This window comes from Onychostoma macrolepis, chromosome 15, assembly GCF_012432095.1.
Source record: "Onychostoma macrolepis isolate SWU-2019 chromosome 15, ASM1243209v1, whole genome shotgun sequence".
NCBI classification, from domain to species: Eukaryota; Metazoa; Chordata; class Actinopteri; order Cypriniformes; family Cyprinidae; genus Onychostoma; species Onychostoma macrolepis.
This window is the reverse complement of record NC_081169.1, coordinates 18,752,704-18,776,532: the sequence shown is the minus strand read 5'-3', so window position 1 is coordinate 18,776,532 and position 23,829 is coordinate 18,752,704. Positions and strand designations below refer to the sequence as shown.

General features: G+C 37.1%; 1 protein-coding gene across 3 annotated transcripts; it reads right to left on the bottom strand.

Annotated features, from left to right (window-relative positions):
• Positions 1-252: 252 nt before the first annotated feature.
• On the bottom strand, positions 253-23,462 carry slc43a2a (solute carrier family 43 member 2a). 3 transcript variants are annotated; one of them, XM_058744370.1, is made up of 15 exons: positions 23,306-23,462; positions 21,506-21,731; positions 17,011-17,236; positions 16,762-16,817; positions 16,595-16,671; positions 9,469-9,561; positions 9,261-9,394; positions 8,616-8,818; positions 6,736-6,879; positions 5,620-5,637; positions 4,878-5,004; positions 4,604-4,736; positions 4,268-4,341; positions 4,050-4,173; positions 253-3,035 (listed from the first exon to the last, which is right to left on the bottom strand). In XM_058744370.1, the coding sequence occupies exons 2-15, from the start codon at positions 21,663-21,665 to the stop codon at positions 2,874-2,876; spliced, it is 1,731 nt and encodes a 576-aa protein (XP_058600353.1). In that variant the 5' UTR covers positions 21,666-21,731; positions 23,306-23,462; the 3' UTR covers positions 253-2,873. The 3 variants fall into 3 exon arrangements, with proteins under 3 accessions (XP_058600353.1, XP_058600355.1, XP_058600354.1); XM_058744372.1 differs by lacking the exon at positions 23,306-23,462 and adding an exon at positions 18,844-18,963 and having other exon boundaries at positions 21,506-21,645; XM_058744371.1 differs by lacking the exon at positions 5,620-5,637.
• Positions 23,463-23,829: the final 367 nt, after the last annotated feature.

Here is a 23,829-nt window from a genome sequence, read left to right as displayed (position 1 = left end):
ATCCTGTAATGTTCTGACAGTCTGGTGTCCTTTTACACCAGTAAAAACATAAGTATAGTATATTGAATAAAAGGTAACAGTTACAGCGCAAAAGGTTGGCCAATCTTCCAAACAGATGAAGTCTCAGAAAATCTTCAGATGAACTCACACTGCCATCTACTGATCTTCAAAAGCCGTTCATAATCTTGGATTTTTATCTTGGTTTATGCATTACCAGAAAAAAATAAATTAATGCAAAAACAAACATTTCATACAAATTAATCTGTTTTTATTTAATTTCACATATCTGATATTTTGTTGGGACATTTATTCAAAAAGTTGCTATATAGTGATAGAATGAAGAAAACCAAAAGCCAAAATACAGTAAAACGCCCAAAAAGAAGAAAAAAATAGAAAAACTATGTACACATAACTGAAAACACAAACTACAGGGTAGAAAAATCAACCAAATAATCATTAACAAATTACACAAAAAAATACAATACAGAGAGAAAACACTGGTGTTAAAGCTGATTTTTCCCACTTTTCTTCCCTCTTACTATGTATGGGCATTTTCCACACTCATACACGTACAATGGGGTATAATAAATCAACATTTAAAATTAAAATAAAATGTGATTGTGACTTGAGAAAAGAATGAAATTTTAAGGTATGGCAGTGAGAAAAAGTGCTACTTCTCATTCTGAGAGCAAATGGGTTCGCTCTCACATTCATTATGCTTAGTACAGTACTGCTTTAGATTGGAATTCACTTGCAATATCCAGTCATGTTCAAGCCAGCAAATGCAATCCATCCAGGATTCACGTCTAGCCTCAGCTCTGACAAAATATTCACAAAAAAGTGTGATGTTAGTGGATGTTGCTAGGTGGATCTGACCGTTCCTCTTCAGAGGGGTCATAAAATAAGGTCACATTTATGGCCACTGTTGAGAAGATATTTACTCATCCAGGATCTCATACAAACATAATTTCAGATAAGTTTACAATGAAAATACTGTTAAAGTAAGTGAGGTTTAACCCTAACCCTACCATTTTTCAAATCAATGTTTTGCTCAGAAATGTTCCGTGATTTACGCAAAACACATTAACTACAACACTGGAATTGAGAAAAATGGTTGCAAGATATTTGATTGATTTTACATGTTTTCACACTATTTTCTGAAAATACCCCTGTCATGTGACCAATTTCGCTCAGCTTGATGTAGTTACCACATTTGATCTTTCATAGGGCACAATACTGGCTTGAAGCTACAAACATATGGGTTTACCAAAGGGATTGTCGTCAAGCATGTCTCAAGAGTCTCCCTTTTTTAATCGCTATGAATTTAATTCAAGTCTTTATCACCACAAGGTTGAGTAGCCAACTGACCAACACAGAAATCTTCTTGCTTTTCTATTCTATTAAGCACCGTAGTTAAATGGTAACCAACCCAGAAATCATGAGAACACACAAAAATCTTGTAACTTGTATGGCTAGCGTGGTTTTCATGTATGTATGAGGTTGGAACAGTACGCATATACTCCAAATGGCTAATGTAAGCACCTCTGTAATTATAAACCCTGTAGTGCAAGATATATATATATATATATATATATGATAATGGCATCTAATCTCTTTACCGAGAGTACACTGTGTCTCATTTTATACCCCTCAACGCACAAGTAGCAAAGCTTGAAGGGATCATATTGCAGGTGAATACATCTGATATGAATTATTACTCTAAGTGTGAAACACCCTGAATACAAGTAAATAAACACTAACAAGTGAAGCTCAACCAGTAGTACTGCATGGGGAAGTGGTATAGGGAACGGTACGAGTATTGCTGGTGAAGATCAGTCACTCTTGATCAAAATGTGAGGCTAATCTCCAAAATACCGCCTTAATCCAAACCTTTTAGGCCCACATGGCTTCTACAACCTTCTGAATGGACTGATATGTACAAAATGCATTATCTCGTATGTAGATGTACTGAATCTGCATGCCAAAGCAAATAATAGTACAGTTCTCATACTAAAATTGTGTTTAGGTTACATTAGTCTCAGGTGCCATGGTCTGAAAGTCCTTTAAAATCAGCCCAGTTCAGAAAAACCTGTAGTTTCATGCTCATGCTGTCCAAAGCATGCTGGTACTGTATATACTGTATGAGATTAAAATCTAAAATCTGCCCACTTCCATTGAAAACCTATATGGGACAGATAACAAGCAGAGTCAGTCTGCTTTAAGGTAGTTTGTCAGTTTGTCATATTCAAACCGCAATGGAGGGTCCTCGTCTCACTTTTCAGCAGCTTTATGAGCTGAGAGCAATGTAAAGTGTTCATAGTGATTTCAAATCAGTTCACAAATGGGTTTTTAGTCACAGAAAATGTTTGAAACAAGCTTGGCAACAAAGCTGAACACTAATGATGTAGTAATACTCTGTTCAGGAAGCGTCATCAGGCTTCCTCAAACCTGAGAGAATCTGCTTCGTCTTTTGTATCGTCATGGTGTGAAATTCAAAAGGTAAAATCGTGAGAAAAGAGGACCTTTCTCTTCTTTCTTGTCAGGCAGGATATAAAGTCTAGAAGTCCTTGTCTGTTTCAAGGACAAGGGCATCATTTTTTGTCTAGACCCACCTTTCACAGTGTCTATTCAGTCCTTTGCGTGTAAACGTGTGTTTGCGTGGCACGTCGTGAGACTCTCGGTTGCTTTGGCTGTATTTTGTGCCTGTTTGATTGTTATGTGCCTGTTGGGAATACATGAATGTGTGTGACAGACAGAAGGAGGGATCAGGGAAGTGTTTATCACTCTTCTTGTGACTTTCAGTTCTCTTCTTTTATTTCCCACCCTCCTTCTTCCTGCTCTTTATGCTAGCTGCTGTCATTTGTGCGTTGCAGTTAGACAAAGGCTTCTGGGGTTGTGCCGTTGTTGATCTGGACGTAGATCTTGGGGTCTTCCTCGCGCTCCTGCTTCTCTCGGCGCAGCCGCCTGCCATAGCACAGAAGATAACTGGGCAGGCAGAATCCCAGCATGCTCAAGACCAGTAACCCCACGTTAACCTAAGCAGAAAGACATTAGAGCTTAGATATGAGCAAGCACAAATCTGGTATACGTCACCAGAAAGACATCTGACAATTCACTGGAAGATAGAATTCAGATGTTTTGACTTAAAATTATGGGCTCGTTTTTTTTGTTTTTGTTTTTTTGTTACATATACATGGGTGAACTGATCACAATGAGATCAGGTAAAATGCAGTTAGACAATAGATATGGTAAATTTCCATTTTAATGCCAACTCTAAGCATGGAAATCACCAAGTATTCATCATAAGGGGTGACCCTTTGGTAAAATCTGAACAATCAGACGTCAAAAACTGAAATCTGAATATTTATCCCGTGTGCTTACTTTTATTATACGTTTATGGTGACTTTTTGAAGCCTGGCCACTATATGCAAAAAAGTTAACTGCGACTTATCTCACAATTCTGACTTTTTTTCATAACTGTGCAATATAAACTCAGAATAGCGAGATTTAAATTCAGAATTCAGAGAAAAAAAGTCTGAATTGCCAGATGAGATAAACCCATAATTCTGAGAAGAAAAGTCCAAATTGAGAGGTGTAAACTTGATATTGTGAGTTTAAATGCGCAATTACCTTTTTTTAAATGTTTTATTCCATGGTAGCAACATAATTGTGATATGTGAACTCAGAATTCTGAGAAAAAAGTCAAAATTGCTAGATAAAAGTTCTTGGTTTATATTTTGTACTTCTGAAATTTTTGCTAGTGTTAAGGCCCGTTCACACCAAGAGTAATAACTATCAAGATAACTATATTAGCGTCCGATATCATCCGTTTCTTTTAAGTTATAGCTGTGGTGTGGACTCTGCTATTCTTTAATATTGAGAACGATTTTCAGAACTATATCTTTATTGTTATCTTTATAGTTATCGTTCTTGGTGTGAACAGGCCTTTACTCTGCCTTTATTACATGAATGAAGGTAAATAAATTAGGACAGAATTTTCATTCGTGGATGATTTATCGCTTTAAATATTAGTAACACTGTCTGCTCACCCAGAGTGGATCTCCACCCAGCGGACCCATCATGGCCATGAAGAGAGGCTGTTGCAACAATGCAAAAAGTGCGCTAATGAGGGACTGCATTCCCGTCAGACTGCCGAACTGAGAAGACGGGTACCTGCACCCATAAAAAAAATCATTTAAAATTAAATCACTTTAATCATTGTTTAAAGCAACTCTAATCCACACCAAAAACACAAAGCCATACTCACACAGCTGCATACAAGCCACCAACGGCAGAGTGGATGAAGCCTCTCACAATGGTGTGCAACACAAAGGACAAAATCTGGGAGGAAAACAAGGAACCAAGGTTACTCAGCTCTTCCCCAAAGCAAAAATATCTCTACTTTTTGTAATGCATAAATAATGACTTGTAGCTCGCTTTAAAATAGAGTCAGAGTTAGTGCTGCCACTGAGGGGCGCTGTTGTGCTACTGCATCCCAATCCATCAGCTGCAGTAACATGTGAGTGGCTCTGCACCACTTTCTCTCCCATTGGGTACTTTATCATCCTGCAGGCAACGAGACTGATGTTTTGCTCTCAGTTACCTGTAGATGAAGACTGGGCACCAGGCAGGTCACACCAAAGCAAACCAGCAGCAAATTAGTGAAGATGAATGCGCGGGTCGCATTGCTGATCTTCTGGATCTGTTTGTCACGTTTCTTTGGCTGAGTTGGATCCCTGAAGGAAAAGCCATAAGTGCATTACACAGATGCAATGCCACATTAAGCGTGTAATCAAATAATAATTACGGATCGGACTGGTTGGTGCTAAGTGTCAAAATGATGCATTAGGCAGCAAGACGCTCATTGTTACACTCACTTTGCGAGTTGTTTCTCGTTTTCGTCCTCGCACTCTTTGAGCCTCCAGTCCATGACGTAACCAATCACAGGGGCCGTCGAGAGACACAGCAACTGTAACACCCCAAAGATCGATGTGTACGTGCTCACTGAGAGAGAAATAAAGTTGAGTTTTAACATTGTTTTAAGGGTCATTACATCAAAAGAGGTTCATTTCGGCAAACAATGATGCCAACTTTTATGATGTGCTACTGCAATACAGATATGCTACCATTCAAAAGTCAGTAAGATGGTAAATTACTAGGTAAAAAAACGTGAACAAAATAGTAATATAATTAAAAAGGCACCTAATGTCAAATTAGACTGACAATATATTAATATATATACATAAAAATAGACTATAATATTTATCTTTATAACTTGAGATGGAACAATGAAGTTTATTAACACTAAAACTCATGATTTGTCTCATAAAATAAGAAATTTACAGCATTTAGAAATGGAAAAGACAATAATTTCATAGAATGACCCATGACTTGCTCCTATGAAGGTTAGGTGGACAGATGAATGATTGGATGGACATTATACTGTGCACTGCATCCTGTCAGTCTCTAACCACCAAGGGCCGGGTTCATGCTTTTACATGACAACATGAATCAATGTCAAATGAAGGTGGAAGAGGAGGTGAAGGAGGGAGGAACTTGGTGGGGGGTAGGGTGAGAGGAGTGAATCAAGAATGCATCTCATTTTGCCTGCAGTCTTACCCATTTCCATCCTCTCCACTGAAAAAACACAGCAAGCAGCATGACAGAAGAGAGTGCAAACAGAGGACAAGAGACAGACGGCAAGGAATTAGCAACGTGAACCTGCTGCGGCCATCCGACTACATATTAAACACATGATTAATAGTGTTAGGCAGCCAATCACAGCGTGTGACATCAGAGAACATTTAAGAAGAAAGCTGTAAGAGGAAAAGACTATAGCACACATAGTGCTTTTTTCCAATTTCCCATTCATTTTCTCCATAGGCATTTCAAATAAATCTTCAATAAAGAGGTCTAAGCCATGAACCAAACTATACAGCTACAAGATGAATCATAACACTACAAACATTTTAACATTTGAAGCAAAAAATGCATATGAAAAATCTAAAAACGATTGTGTGTATGCGTATATATATATATATATATATATATATATATATATATATATATATGCAATAAATAGCTTATTGCCTAAAATTAAAAAAAAATTGTGGATGCGATTAATCGCGATTAATCATTTGACAGCACTATATATATATATATATATATGTGTGTGTGTGTGTGTGTGTGTGCGTGCGTGCATGCGTGTGTGTGTAAAATGATATAAAATATATAAAAATATTTACATACTGCAAAAATTCACAAAAATTCAGATAGTAATTTATTTAAATAGAATTGATTTATAATATATTAGTATTACAATATTGTATTAAAATAATACATATATAATTCTTATAATTACAAATATATATAAATATAAATATTTTAAATTTAGTGAAAAATATTCAGATCATTTCAAATATAAGTAGACAAAATTATATACATTTAAATATTACAATAAAATCACTTTATTATAAACTATTATACATGAATATATATAAAATAGAATATATACTAAATTAGCTGTAATTATATATAAATCTCTTTGGCTGCAGCAAATTGTATATCATAAAAATCTATTCCTCTATGGAGAAAATGAATGGGACCTTTACTTCTGGAAACCAGCTGTTGCTCTCTGTTCCACAGGTGACATTCAGATTTTGAGCAGAAACAGCTTAAATTAGCCTGAAGCATCACACAACTTGAATGATGTGAGTATTTGTCAAACACACATACCTTTGCTTAGATCTCCATCAGCAAGGGACTCCAGAATATTGTTCATGGCCCCCATGTAGAAGATGAGACGGAGCTGAGTCACACACATTGTGATGAGGCTGAGCATGAATATGGGGCTAAAGATGCTCCGCATGAAGGACTGGGCTGAAAAACACATTCAATAAAACTATCATCAATAACAATTATTTTTATTATAGAAAATTCTAGTTAGCATTCAAAAGTGTGATTGGACACCCAACGCCTTCAATTATGCACCCATTCGTACTTCCATGCCATTTCCAAAAGCATCTTTCCATGGAAAACCACTGGGAACTTGGTCATCTCTATTTAACCAGGATGCTTCAATGCCTTTAAAAATGGCAAAAGCATGTAGAGTCAACAGGGTCCTGTTCACATGGAAAATAATTCTGCTGGTGTTTGGATGGCCAGGCAACACTTCAGTGCCTAGCACAGTAACACAGAGGTCGGGGGGTCTGGCTTTGTTAATAATCCACTAATTCGAGTGCCATACATGCATCCACCGACCAGCACTAGAGAGGCCTTTACAGAGCCCGTTACCTGGTACATTGGGAATCTGACCTCAACGCACCTGATACGCTCTGGAACACATGCACACACACAAACAAACTACCTCATTATGTCTCTCATACACACTCACACTTTCCAGCCGTCTACAGTGAGTCAGTAATTGACTGCAGTAATGGAAACACCGGGTGGTGAAGGCATTAGCGCTCTAAGGATGACAGTAAGACGGGATCAGCATCAGTCTCTCTTTCTCAAACATCTCCAGCTGCGTCTCTAAAACAGGTCCTTGGCGCTATCTGCCCTCTCCCTAGCCACCGTCTCCACCTCTGCCAATTTTAGCCCCAGACATACAGGAACGCGGTCTGAACCGATTGCACGCTCCGTTTACTACAAAAGAGCCCAACCAGGAACCCCGCCGAGGGCTGCAGAACCCAAAAAAAGGTGCCGGTGGGGAGTGAGTGAGTTTTCAGTATTCTGACAAGTTTGAGGTGAATTTGAAATAATTGCACGGCACAGATTTGGGTCAGTAGAAGCAAAGTGCAAACGCAGCATGTGTCTGCAGCCTCGAGTGGTTTGGCAACCTCCAGATGTCAGAAACCGGGTGTATGGCTAATGAAGGAATCCCCATGCACAATAAAGAGGATTTACTGAGGAGCGTTCATTAACACCGCCCCCTGTCTGCTCGAATATTCCCTGCATGTCTGGACGGCAAGTGGCGCGCAGTGAGGGGGAAGATGCTGCACAATGGCAAGAGCCAAGTCTCTCTGTGTTCTGTCCAGTTCTTTCTGAAATATGCATGAATTCGGGATTACATAAGTCACTTCAATTTGATGAACCAGGACTTTGTTCAACACATTAAAACAATGGAAATAAATGAGATTTGGTAATCCAATCACCACTATTCTGCCTTCATAATTAACAATCAAGTTGCATTACAGATAACTTTAAATTACTTGGCAGTTGGCGCTCATGTCACCGGCTCATTAAAATAGAACCTGAATGGCACATACTGTTTTATTTTACTAAAAATATATATTTTTAATTATTTAATTATTTTATATTTAAAAAACATTTTAGCAGCAAATCAATATGAATGATTTGAAATTAATTCAACTGAAAAATGAACACGAATTGTGTTTGGTGCAAGAACATCTGACCTGACCAATTTGATTGAATTACTAATAGCTTTTACTTTTTTAAATTTCCTAAAACTTAAAAGTCAATATCCCAAAACTTTTATTTCAACATTAAAAAGAAAAAAAAAACAATCCTAGATTTTAATGTGGTTTCAGACTGTTTAGATCGTCAGAAATTACACTGGTCAATAAAAACATGTCAGTAAGAATGATACTCACATTCCTCCTCGGATTTGCACTGCACCTCCAGATCGAGGGTTGATAGGCAGAGTTTATTGCCGTCTTGAGCAGCCAGCTGTTGTGGATTGTTCTTCATTGAGTTGCCAACACTCAACCTCCGACCAACGGTGGTCACCTGCCTGTAGAACTGTTTTCCTGTGATCTTATGGTCAAAGCCCAGCCAGCTGAACTTGATCTTCACACTGATAAAGAGACAAGGTTGAGCGTGAGATACACAATAAGTAAAACTGATTTAATTAAAAATACAGTAAAATTTTGAAATATTATTAGAATTGAAAATAACTGTTTTATATTGTAATCCATTTTAAATTGTAATTTATTCCTGTGACGGCAAAGCTGAATTTTCAGCATCATTACTCCAGTCTGCAGTGTCACATGATCCTTCAGAAATCATTCTAATGTACTGCTCAAGAAACATTTCTTATTATTATCGACATTGTAAAAAGTTGTGCGGCATTTTTTTTTCAGGATTCTTTGATGAATAGAAAGTTCAAAAGAACAGCGTTTATTTAAAATAGAAATCTTTTGTAACATTTTAAATGTCTTTACTGTCACTCTTAATCAATTTAATGCATCCTAGCTCAATAAATGTACTAATTACTTAAAAAACGCTGAACTACATACGTGAAATCCATGTCCTCAGGTCCTGGGAAGGGCTCGAGCGGCCAGTTGAAGAAGCAGTTGATAAAGACCAGGCCGGCACAGCCAGCCCACACCAGAAGAATGGTGATGAAGGCAATACCGAGGTCGTAGATCACCTGATAGAGCAACAATTATATCACTGACTTAAACTCAGCTTATTAAATAAGTCTAACCTGGTACTCAGGTTTACCTTTATTCCTGGGAAGGTGACAGCAGATGAGGCGTACGAGCCAATCATGAGTGCGATGAAAGTGGAGCGGAGATCACCAAACATGCTGGGAAGCTAAAGAAGAGACAAACAGGGGATTAAAACTCTTCAAGTGCATTAAAAAAATGTAAACTTTTTTAGAGACTGTACTTGGGCCCAGTGTCTGTCATCATGAGTATAAAAAGCAAATATATTTATCTATATTGTGAACATAATATTCGTGCCACAAGAAAAACAAACACAGATATCTTGTAACAGGAGCCGCTGTAAATGACAAAACATGTCAGTAATAGCAGAAGGTATAAAAGTAAACATTACATCAGGGTAACAGTGATATTCTCTGGTGGGAGCAACATGTAGGTGGGGGGACAACATTTGAAAGGCAACTGCATGCCGGGAATATTTTTAGCAGCGAGAGAAAGTGTGAGGGACACTGCTTGCATAACGTTGCTGCCTTTGAGCTGGGCGGAGGAGTATAGCACTGGCTGTTCCAAACTGCACTGTCAGGGTAAACAACTGTCAGACGCCACCGAGAAAATACAGAGGAAGGAAGAGAGCCTGAATGCCTAATATAGAGAACGATAGGGAATGTGAGAAGTGAATGAAGTAGGGCAGAGAGAGCAAGAGTGTATTCTTCAATAGTATTCTTCAGGAGAATATTCTTAAAGATCATTAGTCTACAGTACACTTGAATATTTGTGTTAAAATGTCATTTTTATTAAATGAATATATTACAATTTTTTATTGATTTATTTAAAATTTACATTTAAATTTATTTATAATTTTTTTATTTATTATTTATTCAAATTTAAATCGATCTTGGTGACAGAATCTTCCAGTTCACACACAAAAATGAAAAAAAAATAAATAAAACCAAGACACAGATTATACAATTAATAATTAATATAATTTAATTAATTAATTAATATAATTTTATATATGAATTTTTATGATTTAAAACAATAACTTTATTCACTTAATTAATCGTTTGACAGCACTAAATGTTAAATAATTTGCTACATTCTCTTAGTAAATAGTTTTACATGGAGTATAGTATGTCACACCATTATTTTTATTTTATTGTACTATTTTTTTATTAGATTTGCAGGGTGTCATATTGTTCTAGTACATGTTCCTTATTTTCTAGGTATTTTCCATTTTCTCTGTATACAAATCTTTCATCTACGTCCCACCCGTCGACAGCTGACAGCGTCTTACTGTATATGGCATCTCCTCCACAACACACAGTTCAAGATTTTCTAAGAACTCTGGACATTTTCCACTTCGTGCTTGCTTCACAGTCCAAAAGCTTGTTAAAGACAAGAATGAAGGAAAGCACTCCGTTGGAACACAACCCAGATCTCATTCACGGCCTCTAATTAGAGTAAAGGTCATCTCAGAGCCAAAACATCCCAGATGACACTTACATTAACTCTCACACACCCAGAGGCCCTTGGCAGCATTGTGCCTGTGGCTGGAGAGGCTGTGTATGAACGGCTTTGGCTAATGGACTGAGGAACAGAGCCAACGACGAACAGAGCTCCATATGATGGGCCTGTCAGACGGAGAGTAATGGCTGTTTCTTGGAGTTGAGTAACATTTGAAGTACCAAGAGACTGTTTCAACAACACAATGTTCTTCTGCTTTCACAGACATTCACCAGCCGCAGGCGGTCACGTGATGTCAGACACAAAGAGACCCTAAAACAAAGGCCCTACTGACACTACACTTATCTTGTATTACAACGCTAGCTAACGTGTCTTCACGTGCTTGCTCTGCAATGAGATTGACTAGGGATGGAAACAAAATGTTAAAAGTTGCTGACAAACACTGGTAGTCTCCAAGTAAAGCGATACTTTGTGGAGTCAATAAGACCAGAAGAAGTCACAGCCACCAGAACAGAGAAAACACAAATTTCACTGTAGTGTAACACAACAATAAAGGGTATCTGTCATAACAGATACAGTATAAAAAATAGTATCACTATATCCCTAAATTTGACATAATTTCTTATCTGATGCCACTTGTGAGGCATGTACATTAGATTCACTAACAATCAAATACTTCAAAGACATTTATAATGTTACAATTTCTTTTGAACTTTCTATTCAACATTGATAAAAAAAATAAATTTTAATAATATATCAATTTATTTTAATAATAAAATGTAGATAATAAAAATGATCAACATTTTCAACATAAAAATAGCAATATTATTCAGCAATGTTTTATATTTTATATCAATAACAATATTTTACTCAGCATGGACATATTAAATTAATCAAAATTGACCTAAAGACATTTATGATGTTGCAAAATAGATAAATATATATTTCAAACAAATACTGTTCTCTTGAACTTTCTATTCAACATTGATACGTTTTAATAATATACAAATTTATTTTAATAATAAAATGTTGCTAATAAAAATTATCAACACTTTCAACATAGAAAATAATCTTGCAAAAAATAACAATATTACTCAACAATGTTTTAGATTTTATATTAATAACAATATTTTATTCAGCAAGGACACATTAAATTAATTAAAAGTGACCTTAAAGATATTTTAAAATATTTCAAACAAAAACTGTTCTTTTGAATTCAATTTTCTTTTTTTTTTCAGTTTTCAATCTTATGAATTATTCTATTCGACATTGATAATAACAAGTTTTAATAATATACAAATATATTTTAATAATAAAATGTTGACAATAAAAATAATTAAAATTTTCAACATAGTATTGATTAATAATATTGCTAAAAATAAGACATATTTCTCGAGCATCAAAGCAGCATATGTGAATGATTTCTGAAGGATCATGTGACACTAAAGACTGCAGTAATGACTGCTAAAAAATTCAGCTTTGCCATCACAAGAATAAATTACATTTAAAAATATATTTAAAAAGAAAAAATCTATTTTAAACTGTAATAATATTTCACAATATTACTTAACATAAGAGACTTTCAAAAATTTTAAAGAATCTTAAGCGCAATCATTTGAACAGTAGTGTTTATTAGAAAAAATAGTGATATTTTTGTGTCACTGGGTGTTTTAACTGTTGGCACGGGGTTATCTGAACTTATAAATAGTTTAAACTGAGTGCTATTTTTAGCCTTGAGCTTCCCACAAGCAGATTTAATTAGGGATTAATGTGTACTAAAGTCAGTGAGCGCAATACCTGATGGATTTGTTGAAACAAGGGAAATTCTGAAATGCCCGAGTTGAGGTGTTGTGTCCCACTCTCCAAAAAACACCAGTCAAAACTGATTTATATGTTGGGGTTTTGTGGGAAAACAAATCAATGAATGTTTCAATGAGAAATCACACCCATCGTCATTACGAATTTGGCTTACTCATCCCCGTTTGTGCAACATATGACCACAGAAAGCTGTCAAATCCCTTTTCCAGCTCCCTATCTCTGTGTGAGGAAGGACGGTGAGTCATTGTAAATGGGTTGGGGGGAGGGCGATTAAGTGGCTAAATCATACTTGCTACCATGAGAGAAAGACAACAAGAGAAAGGAAATGAACACAGGGACAGAAGTGAAAGAAAAAAACTCTTCAAGGCAAGCCGGTGAAAGCTAGTAAAGGCTGGCCAGATCCTGACATTGTAAATGTAACTGCCAGAGAGTCACAGAGAGTCTGCTTGTCAGTGATATTCATGTTACTTAATATGCACTTGATTATTATTTGTTTCAAATTTAGCTGACTGGTTGACCCTGGTGCATTGATGTCTAATTATAAAATAAAAAAACATTCACACCTCGTTTCGAGCCAGAGTCCAATAGACATACTGCAAAACACCAATGTGAACGTCATGAAGAGCGTGTTTCTGATAACGATGGCATGAGTGTTTTTTAATCGAATGTTTTCTGGAGTCTAAACGCTCTTATTCAGCCATTATAAGCCATTTTTCTATTCTCATCCTCACATGACTCAGCATTCTAAAGAAATGGGTTATAAATGGATTGAAGGCAGAAATGAAGAAAAATTGCATTAGTGCAGCACAGAGTGAGAGACAAAGCTGAGCTACAGAGGAACAGGATACCAACAATGAAATGTTATAGCTTGCTATTTTATATTTGTTTCCTAAGAAGATATAAATGGATAATTTATAACATATAATATGAGTATAATTTATGACATACTGTACAATAAGAGTATAGAGCTATAAAAATGAACAATTAACTGGTTGCTATTCTGAGTTGTAAAAAAAAAAAAAAATCTTAAACACTGCCTTGTTTTTCAGTGTAAAAATACTGTAACATTTCTGAAAAAAGATAAATTTACTTAAAACGTTAAATTGTGTAAGACAATAAGATAATATATTATTTCAGATAATATAGCTATATTTATTTTAACCCATTGGTCAACGGATTTCAACATCTGAGGTTGTGTTGGGAAAGACTTGATATGATTGCTTGTCACAGAGCCAGTTGGAAGCCAGATAGTGATTAGCCAGAGAGCTAAATCGGGAGAGGAAGAGAACTGGAGGAATGGACAGATGAAGGATTGAGGGCAGACAGTGAATCAGGTGGCTGGGACGCTGCTGCTGGTGGAGGGGGTTGAGGACAGTTCCACCATTAAACAGAAAGCTGAGTCAGTGCACTGGGAAAACATCAGAGGTGTGCTGGCCTGGGAGGAAACACAAGCTCTGCTGCACTCTACTGCAGCTGGGTTATTAACTGCTGAGTGAGCAAACACAGGGAGACAGATTCATAAGACATAAAAGTGAGGAAAAAAGAGGAAGAAGGGTAAACCGACAGCTTCACCTAACCTCTTAGGGTTTGTCTTCAGAATGTGAAGCAGGGTTAGAATACAACTTGCAGAAAACTTTCTCTTCTGCAGTTCAGTAAACTATATTTTTGAAGTAAATGTGAGCAGTACTCGCCTGAGAAAAACTCACCGCCGTGATCCAAGAGCGTTCCGTGTGGTTAATATTATGTTGCTATGGTGCTACGATTATCGTAGTCTCAAAAATTCACGACAATGATATATCGTGATATCTATAGAAATCTTGAAAAAATTAAATAATAATAATAAATAAAGTTATCAGTCAAATGAATCTTTTTTGACCAATGAATCACACCATTGCATACAAAAGAAACAACTACACTAAACAGAAGAGACAAAAATGCTAATGTTTTTAGCCTAGCACAGTGTAAAAGTAAGACAATTTATTAGAGTAGGTGCATATTTTTACGCCAAACTTGCATTATAGCGTCAATCGAGTGTTTGAAATAACTTCCTTCTATGAACAGATTCTTATTTTATAGTATTCTATACAGTAATAAAGGGTTTGTCGATGAGGTGTCAATGGGTGTGCATTTTATTAAGCTACAGCGAGCGACAGCTGGAAAGTTTTATTGTTTTATTACTCCTATGAGTCTGTGGACTTTCTGTGCGAGGGTGCCCTCTTATGTCGAGTATGAATGAAACAAATCACAAGTGAGAGTTTAACGCTCCATAATAGCGCTGCCGCTGGCTTATTATCGTATGTGTACAATTAATTTTCAAATATCGCCAATATCGGTATATTGCAACACCGCTAATTAACAGATAACGATATTTAATTACTTAAATATCACAATTATTGTCAATAACGGTATATCGTACAAGGGTTGTGGGTAGTTGCCAAAGCACTGTTCTAGTCGTTTGCCAAGTCATTGCTAGGAAAAACGGCTGAGAAAGATAACACATAAAAAGCTGAGGTATCATTCATGTCTGTTACAAAAATGGTGTTGGAGCAGTTACGTGCTAAAGTTTAGATGTGTGTATAAATGCATAACCCAACGCATGAGCAACAGCCTTAGCAAGGTTCCTTAATAAATCTAAAAATAGCAACAATGATGAAGCTGTTAAGAGATACACCCAAACAACAGATGTCAGATAGTCAGAACTATACTGTGAACCCCAGGTTCTAACTCCTCACCACAACAACCAGCAGTGCAAAACACACAGTATACAGAACAGCTGGGAAAAGGTTATAAGAGCACAACAGCTGAGATAACAGTCTGCACTGTTCCACTATGCACTGTGTGTGTGTTTTTCTCTGTGTGTATGTACCAGATGGAGGGTTGCCTCGACAGGCAGGGGCATGGTGCAAATGTAAGAACCCGAGACAGAACATCAACAACACAAGCAGAGAAACTGGTTGTGGCAACGGCTGTGCCTTCAGCTATGAACTCTCAAGACCCTGGTAAGGGTTTCTATAACTTCAGATCAGCGTGCAGAAACAAGAGACAACCACCTTTCATCTGCACAAGGCACAACTTCCTGTTTACTTCAACCCAGTCTGCTCTCTTTACATCTCCTGGTGATGTTTCGCAATATGAACCCAATGCACTGCAGATGTTACAGTAAACATATGACTAGATAAAGAGACACAACAGCTCTGAACAACCTTGCTGTCTACTGTGGCTTCATTCTAAGGCAGCATACTAAACAGAACTTCATCAGTGACTGATTTGGAATGCTCTGTAGATTCCAGACAGACTGATCCATGTACTGACGGACATTTTCTAGAGGTTACATGGTTAAATCAGCAGGTGGCAGCAAGTAACTTTCTTTATGAATGAGTCATTGATTCATTCATGAAGTGACTGTCTGAATTTGAACTACATACTATTCTTACTATTTCTCCCATATTTGTATATGGCAGATATAGAATAGTATGCAATTTTGAATTCAGCCATTGTCTTTAAGTGTGAGTTATTGAATCATTTACTCTACTAATTTGTTCAAAAACACTGATTTATTCAGAAGGCTAAGGTGTTTTGGGTGATTGCTAGGTCATTGCTATGGAATTGCCATGTGGCTGTTTGGGTATTCAACATGGATGTTATGCCATTGCTAGGTGGTTTCTAGGGTGCTGATCAAAAACAATTTAAAATCACAGTCAATAATATCAGGCCATTTCTAGAACGCTGGAAATCCAGCTAAGAAAAAGAGTCTCTTTAAGGACGAATAAATGATGATGCAGCAATGTTTGGGAGCAGGAAACAGTGGCACGTGGCCAGTTTTCGAGACTGTGCCATGGCCTTTGTGCAAAAGGCTGCAGAGGACACCCATGGAGACCCACAAATATGACATGAGCACTTACTGTGAGTGAGGTGAAGGTCATGCACATTCCTCCAAACCCATTCAGCGCCAAGGCGAAGAAGATCAGGATGGAAAGATCTGTGAAAGAAAAAGACAATGGAGGTGAAAGAGAGCAGAGACAGACAGGTAATAACAGAATGGTGGTCTTAGATGGATTTGCATACATACTTTTAGGGTCACTTGCTCCATATGCAATCAGGATGCAGGAGAGGGCAAACGAGGCACTAGGAATAGGAATAAGATTATTTTGCGTTATTTTTATGAGACATAATATTTTCCACATCCAATGCTTATATATATATATATATATGTGTGTGTGTGTGTGTGTGTGTGTGTGATTTTAATTATAATAGATAATAGAATAGAAAATGAAGAATATTTTTCACCATATAAATGTAGAGCATTTTTCTCCTATACCTGCCGAGCAGCCTTAATTTGCGCGGGCCGTATTTGTCCATGATGATACCGAGGGGCAGAGTGATGGCGCTGAGGAGGAAGGAGCCAATGGTGAAGGCCAGGTTCAGCATCTCATCTTGCTCTTTGCAGATGGTCCAGCCATTCATCTGAAGATTATCCTCCTCACCTCTTGGGACTGCTGTCGTATCATTTTCATTCTCAGATACGTTCTGCCCTGTACCGTTACCTGGAGAATTGGAGAGGGCAAGACAGAATGAACCCAAACGGAGCAAACTAATAACCAAACTAGCACTAACCAACATGGACCAGCATGGAAATTCATGCTGGTCTAAGCTGGTCTTTTCAGCAGGGTAGTCAGCAGTCACATGTAAAACTCTATGGACTAATCGGAACCCTGACTTCTAGGAAACCAGTTATGAGACTCTGGGAAGTATAACAGGAAACGCCTTTGTGAGATATAGTGGCCACCATCGCGCCCCCCTCCGAAAGCCGCCAGGATGCTGGGCAAAGGGTCAAATAAACAAGCTGCTATACACAGTAAACAACTAGCAGAAATAGCATGAGAGTATATCTGAACCCTCATTGGAGCTCAGCCATGAGCACCCTGACTAACATTTAACCCTGTTGTTTCACCCAGGCTTCCCTGGTTGTTTTGACTAGGGATAAATCATACTTTGGCTGGGCAACAAGTCTCCTACTTTTTTTAAAAACGCAAACAGCCTTGACTATGTTCTGGAATAACTTGTTCTGAGAAGGACAGATGAGGGATGGGGCTGTTTGCAGCATATGGAGGAGGCTGTTATGAACGTAACAGGGTGGGCAAGAATCAGAGAGCCTTTGTGTGAGGGATTTTGTTCAAATGTGATCAGTAAACAAACAAATGAGCTGTGTTTGTGGAGCAGAGATGATTGATTTTTAGAGGACACATATCTGCTGAGCTTTATATGTTTTACTGAGTAATAAAGGAGGAGCTGCCTTAAGTCAATACGCACCAGTTTCAATAGCTGCGGCAGTTAGCAGTTACAGACTGACACAAAAGTAGCGTGTTTTTACTCTTTTTCATGAAATTACTGAATAAAAAAGGTTGTTCTCTATTAAATCTACAATTTGAGCCATTTCATCTCAAATTCAAAAGGTAAAAAGGAAATTAAATTTTACTAAATGTAATGGATAAAACAATGACTATTTTGAGACTGTTATGATTTTTTGCCTCGTTACATTATTATTATTTTTTTATAACAATGAATGGGATAAATGAATCACATAAAATCACAAATAAAATTCTATTTATATTATGTTACACTACCTTTCAAAAGTTCGGGGTCAATACACATATATGATACATTTAGGGCACATTAAATTAATCAAATGTGACAATAAAGACATTTATAATATTACAATTCTATTTCAATGCTGTTCGTTTGAGCTTTCTATTCACCAAAAAATATACAAAGATATTTAAAAAAAACAAAAAAAAAACTGTTCAATATTTAGCATTTTAGAAGTAATTTCTGGATATTATTATAAATAATCTGGAATCATTATAACTTGTAAAAATATTTCACAAACTTACTGATCAAATTATTTTGATCAAATAAATGCAGCTTTGGTTAGCATAAGATACTCCTTTCAAAAATATTTAAATTTTTACAGACACTAAACTTTTGAAATGTAGTGTATGAAACGTCAATTAAAAATACATAAAAATTGTATAAATATTTTACAAAAAAGACCTAAAACTGGCTCCATTTTCTTTATGCTAAATATTTTTTCCATTGCTTTTGGGGTGAAATATGACTTGCAGATGTTCTTGACAGGTTTTGTTGGATTCACCTTTTAGGTCTGTTCAGATGAGCGAGGAGCGCTATTTCAGATGTTTCAGAAGCCATTGTTCCACTAGATCTAATCAGCGACAGCAAACAACAGAGACAGCCAGGCCTGATTTTCCATTTGCTTTGATATGGAGAAGTGAGAGAAGAACAGAAAGAGAATTCAACACGAATCTGGAGCACAAAAACGTCATGAACTCAAACTCCAGGCCAAAGCATTTAGCCAGACAAGCATTTTCCTGATCAGTGTTTCCTCACGCCTGCTGATTAAAGAGAACCAACCAGCTGATAACATGCGGTGGAAAGCTAAGTCCAAGGAAAATAAGTACGTCAGGAAATGGCAAGATAATCTCATATTTACATTGAGCAAACGCTTGAGCCACATTTACTTCCTTGTGTCATCAGACATGTGACGCTTGGTGTCTGGAATCTCTGAACTATGCTGACAACAGTTGTAACGAAAGAGAGAAGGGAAGTGTGAATGTACAGGATTGCAATATGCACTGACATCTACGTCCACCCTCAATATCCCATCAATAAAAGTGACAAAATGGTGTTGTGCTAGCTATTACACAATGTTAGCTAACAGCAAGGAGATCTGAGGAGGAGAAAAGCCAGGTTCTTATGTTTGGGAATTTGAGCCTCTCACTTCACATCGCAGCGTGAACCACAAACTCCCAAACAACAGATAAGTGAAGAACGCCGGACAGACATGCACTTCATATCATGGCCATGGAGTTTACGTTTAGATATTGTGCTAATGGGTCATAAGATATCAGAGTAGCCAGGCTGTTTCTTCCAAATTGCAGAAATGTATTTTCACCAAGGCGTGTTAAATCGTTTAAGAGGCAGATTTCATTGTGGAAAAATAAATCAGGGCCAGTTCGGAGCAGCATGGTTGAGTCTCCTGACCTCATTCCCTGAAAAAGTCACAATCAAAGTAGCACAGAAAAAAGTCTTTGAAGAACAAGACGTGACGCTCCAAAGGAAACCTCTAAGGAAACCTCTAACTGGTGCAAACAAGCAGATATTATGAAACCATTAGCGTCCATATTGAATTGCCAGAAACCACATGACAGTACACAAAGAACAGACAAGAGGTCAACAAAAATCAAATAGCATAGCTTTTATTCATCATTGCACACTTTTCCCCTCAGATATATGTTGGATATATTTATTTTGCATAACCAAAATGGGACACGTGGCTTCCATGTTTTTTGCCCTGTGACAATGACATTTACATGAACTCCATTAGCAATGGAGCAATATGATTTTAAGGGCATCAGTAGATGATTATGTAAATAAATGGATACAGGTTGTATTAATAAATAAAGTTAATCTTGGACATCGGTAGGAACACACTGTTCTTCATAGATGTACCAGACACGTCATGACCCAGACACACATTAAGGTCTGCTTACAGAGTTGTAAGCAGACCTGAACAGCATGTCCACAGTCCACATTCATCTAGATTAATTAAGCAGCAAAAATCATTTTTGTACTCAGTATTTTGTCTTGTTTTTAATCATTTTGAAATAACTGACTTTATACTTAAAACAAGAAAAAAAAAGAAAAAACAGCCAAATGTTGTAAGAAAAAAAACCTTCCCTTTCAAGATCCTTTTGAATTAAGATACTTTTTTTGTATTAAACATTCTTTTTTTCTTCTTCTTTTTTTAAACAAGACAATATCTTGAGTCATTTTGCACCTCAAGTAAATAAATCTTGATTAAAGAGTAGGACAAATACTGTGTAAGTGCACTGCCTGTGCTTTTAAAGAATAACTTATGAAGTTTATGCACCGGTTGGCCCCCATCTTTATTAAGTGGTCTTCCGCTATTCAGAAAATCCTTCATCGAGTGTGTTTGGTAACATGTGTTCAGGATACACAAATACTCAGCTCTAACCAATTATTTTAGCATATCACTGTCCCTCTAAAGTTTTCTTAAGATTTATTGTTTGATTCAACTATTTCTTTCATATTAAGACCTTAAGAATGTACAGCTGCACTTGAAAGATTTTCTACTGTATATAATAAGCTAAGCAGATTGATGTCCTCTAGTCTGTTTACCGTGAAATCAACTCTGTGACGGTGCTCAAATTATCTAGCCCCCCTTTGCCAATGATCTGATGCCAAACAAGCTCCTAGATGCTGTTTGTAATTCCTAATGGCGACGCAAGCTTGATTGCTTCCAAATAAGGTGCACTGACTCTTAGTGATTGATTGATATTCAGGTTTGGATTCCTCCACATGCCTTGCGATGGGTGCCAGACAACAGTTTTTTTCGTTTATTCACAATGCTGTATAACATTTACTCACACAATGAAATGATTATAAAATCTATAAACTCTTGCAGTTTTAGAGAGCAGCTTCTGTTGCAAAATAAGAAAAATGTGTAGGTCAAATGAATATCTCTGTTAGAGTGTTTAAGGTAACTGCATCCCAAAGATGTTTTAGGTCAAGCAGCCATTTATTATTCAAATCTGAGTGGGGATAGTGTGAAAACAAAGCTATTAAAGCCATTAATATGGTATATTTGATGTTCACACAATTATTTGCAGCATTCAGTCTGGCATCTATAGTGCATTTAATGTCTTTATGAGTGTCAATAAATTTCTGTTTGTTTTTGTAAGTGTAAGAATGCACTCTTTTCTCCCCTTCCTTACCTGGTTCACTGCAGAGGTAGGAGTAAAAGCCCTCTGATTTTAGCATAATGAGCAGTGAGCCCCATCCGAGCAGGACAGCAGAGAACAACAGGTTTTCGATCACCGCAGTAATCGCCATCCACCATCGCCTGGAGAAGGCTGTGGCCAGTGAGGGAGCCATGACTGAAGGAGATGATTCAGTCTGTGCTGGTAATACAGAAGATAACCCCCTAAACTTTGGGAAATCCTGTGAAAGTGCCAATAGAGTTGGGTATTAGATATTTAATGGTAAATATGAAATAATATTATTAAATTATAAACATGTTCATATTAAATACATGTGTAATGATACATTTGACATTTTTAAATTTTTAATATTTTAATATTTTTTATTCTCCCAACGATTTCACAACATTGTTTTTCACAGCATATAGTGAAGGTTCATTTGTTGCCAGTTTGTTGTAACCGCAACTCCCTCCGAACATCATTTATATCCCGTTTCTTTGTCTCGCTTAGCTACAAAACAGCTCATAAACAAAAAACAGCTGAGTTCCAAAAGAGAATGTTGTTGATTGAAACACCGCCTATTTGCCCGCCTCTAGTCTCGCCCTGCTATCCTCCGATTGGCTGTTCGAGCGTTCGCTTCTCCCTTCATTGGCTACGCGATAAAGAGATTCAGAAAGCAGCTCCACGTGAGACCAAGATCCAGCCGGTTCGAACCAGTGCGGCGCGAGTCGACGCTTTGTGCTACTGATATCTTTGTGCAAAATCTATTTAACCACGGGGGAAGTGAAATTGCGTCATGATTATACGATTAAATTCTGTTTGCTTTGCATAAGCGACGCGGTTTGTTGGATGCAAATAGAAATCTTGCACAAACTGTTTTATATGTTCGTTTAAGATTCATAAAAAGCATTGGAAATTGGTCGTTTTACTGGTTGGATTTTCTTTCCTGATTTGCGCGCGGTGTCTCATTTGTGTTAACGATAACAGTATCCTGCGGAAAACAAGCAGCCCTAAAACTGGTCTGAACTGGACAGGCATCATCATCATCATCAGTGCCTCCGCCTGTGTGTGTGTGTGTGTGTGTGTGTGTGTGTGTGTGTACCCTTCTCCCCTCCTTCCTCATGCATACAGAGCTCAGCTGTTCCGTGTATACACTCTGCACCGTGAATAACAGACGCGGTAAACGCACTTCCTGGTTATCGCTTCACACTATAGTTCTGCAATGGGCTAAATAAATACTCGCTGTATAAATGCGGTTATTGTAATATATTCCTCATATATGATGTACAAGCAGTTCTATTTCCCATTCATCATATGAAACTGCAAAACACGGTTTATGACGGCAGATGTAAAAGCCTGTATAACAAGAAGAATAAAACACCACGAATATGTGGTATAAATAAACATTTTTCCGGAAATAAAAAACTGTCGAAGCTATTAGTGCAAGTAGAATGCAATACAGCTGCTTGCGGTAGACATTGAACAAAGTTGCGGCATAAAACTAATACACCGCGTTATACAGAAATCAATCAACACATCTCAGTTCAGCTACTCTTCATAATGCAAAAACATGCACTGACATGATAAAATATCCAAATTTTTGGAGAATGGTGGGAATGTGCTATAGTCGTTACCATGTGGCAGAATTGTGAAAAAAATAATAATGTAACATTTTTAAAAACAATATCTAATCGGTTTAAAACAAAAATGCTTTTTCATTAATGATCGTGTGAACTAATGCAGTAGGCTAATAATACAATATCAACAGCCTTAACTGGTGAACTTACAACAGAGCATCCTTATAAAAAGTCATACCTATTTCCTTCACCAAATCCTCGCTTCGGCTTTCTTCAGAGTTGAAAAGGTATAAACAACCCTCTGGTGCCGAGTTCACTCTTTAGGTTATGTTCATACATCAGTTTATATACCAACATCTCTTATTCTCGATTTTATATTTGCACCGCTTGCTTCACACAAACAAGCCAACTTCCCCATTGGCTGGCTCCTGAGCTAGAGATGAGACTAGCCAATCAGAGCGCCGCTCTGTGAATATATATAAATAATTTCACATTATATTTTGCTCCAGCTCAGAAAACATTCACAGAACACACCGGACTGTGTGCGGTTGTGGTCTCTGCTACCGTGCTGCGGTGTTTGATTACCATTTATGACTTTTAAACATTCATCAATTCAAAAAGTGAAATAAAGAAAACCGTCCTCACTTCATGATTTCTCATAATAGTAGCCAGGCTGATATTCACCAATTATATTTGGCTACTGCAAAAACTCAGGACGACTGGCTCATGTACTAAAGCATATTATAGCATATCTTAATTGAA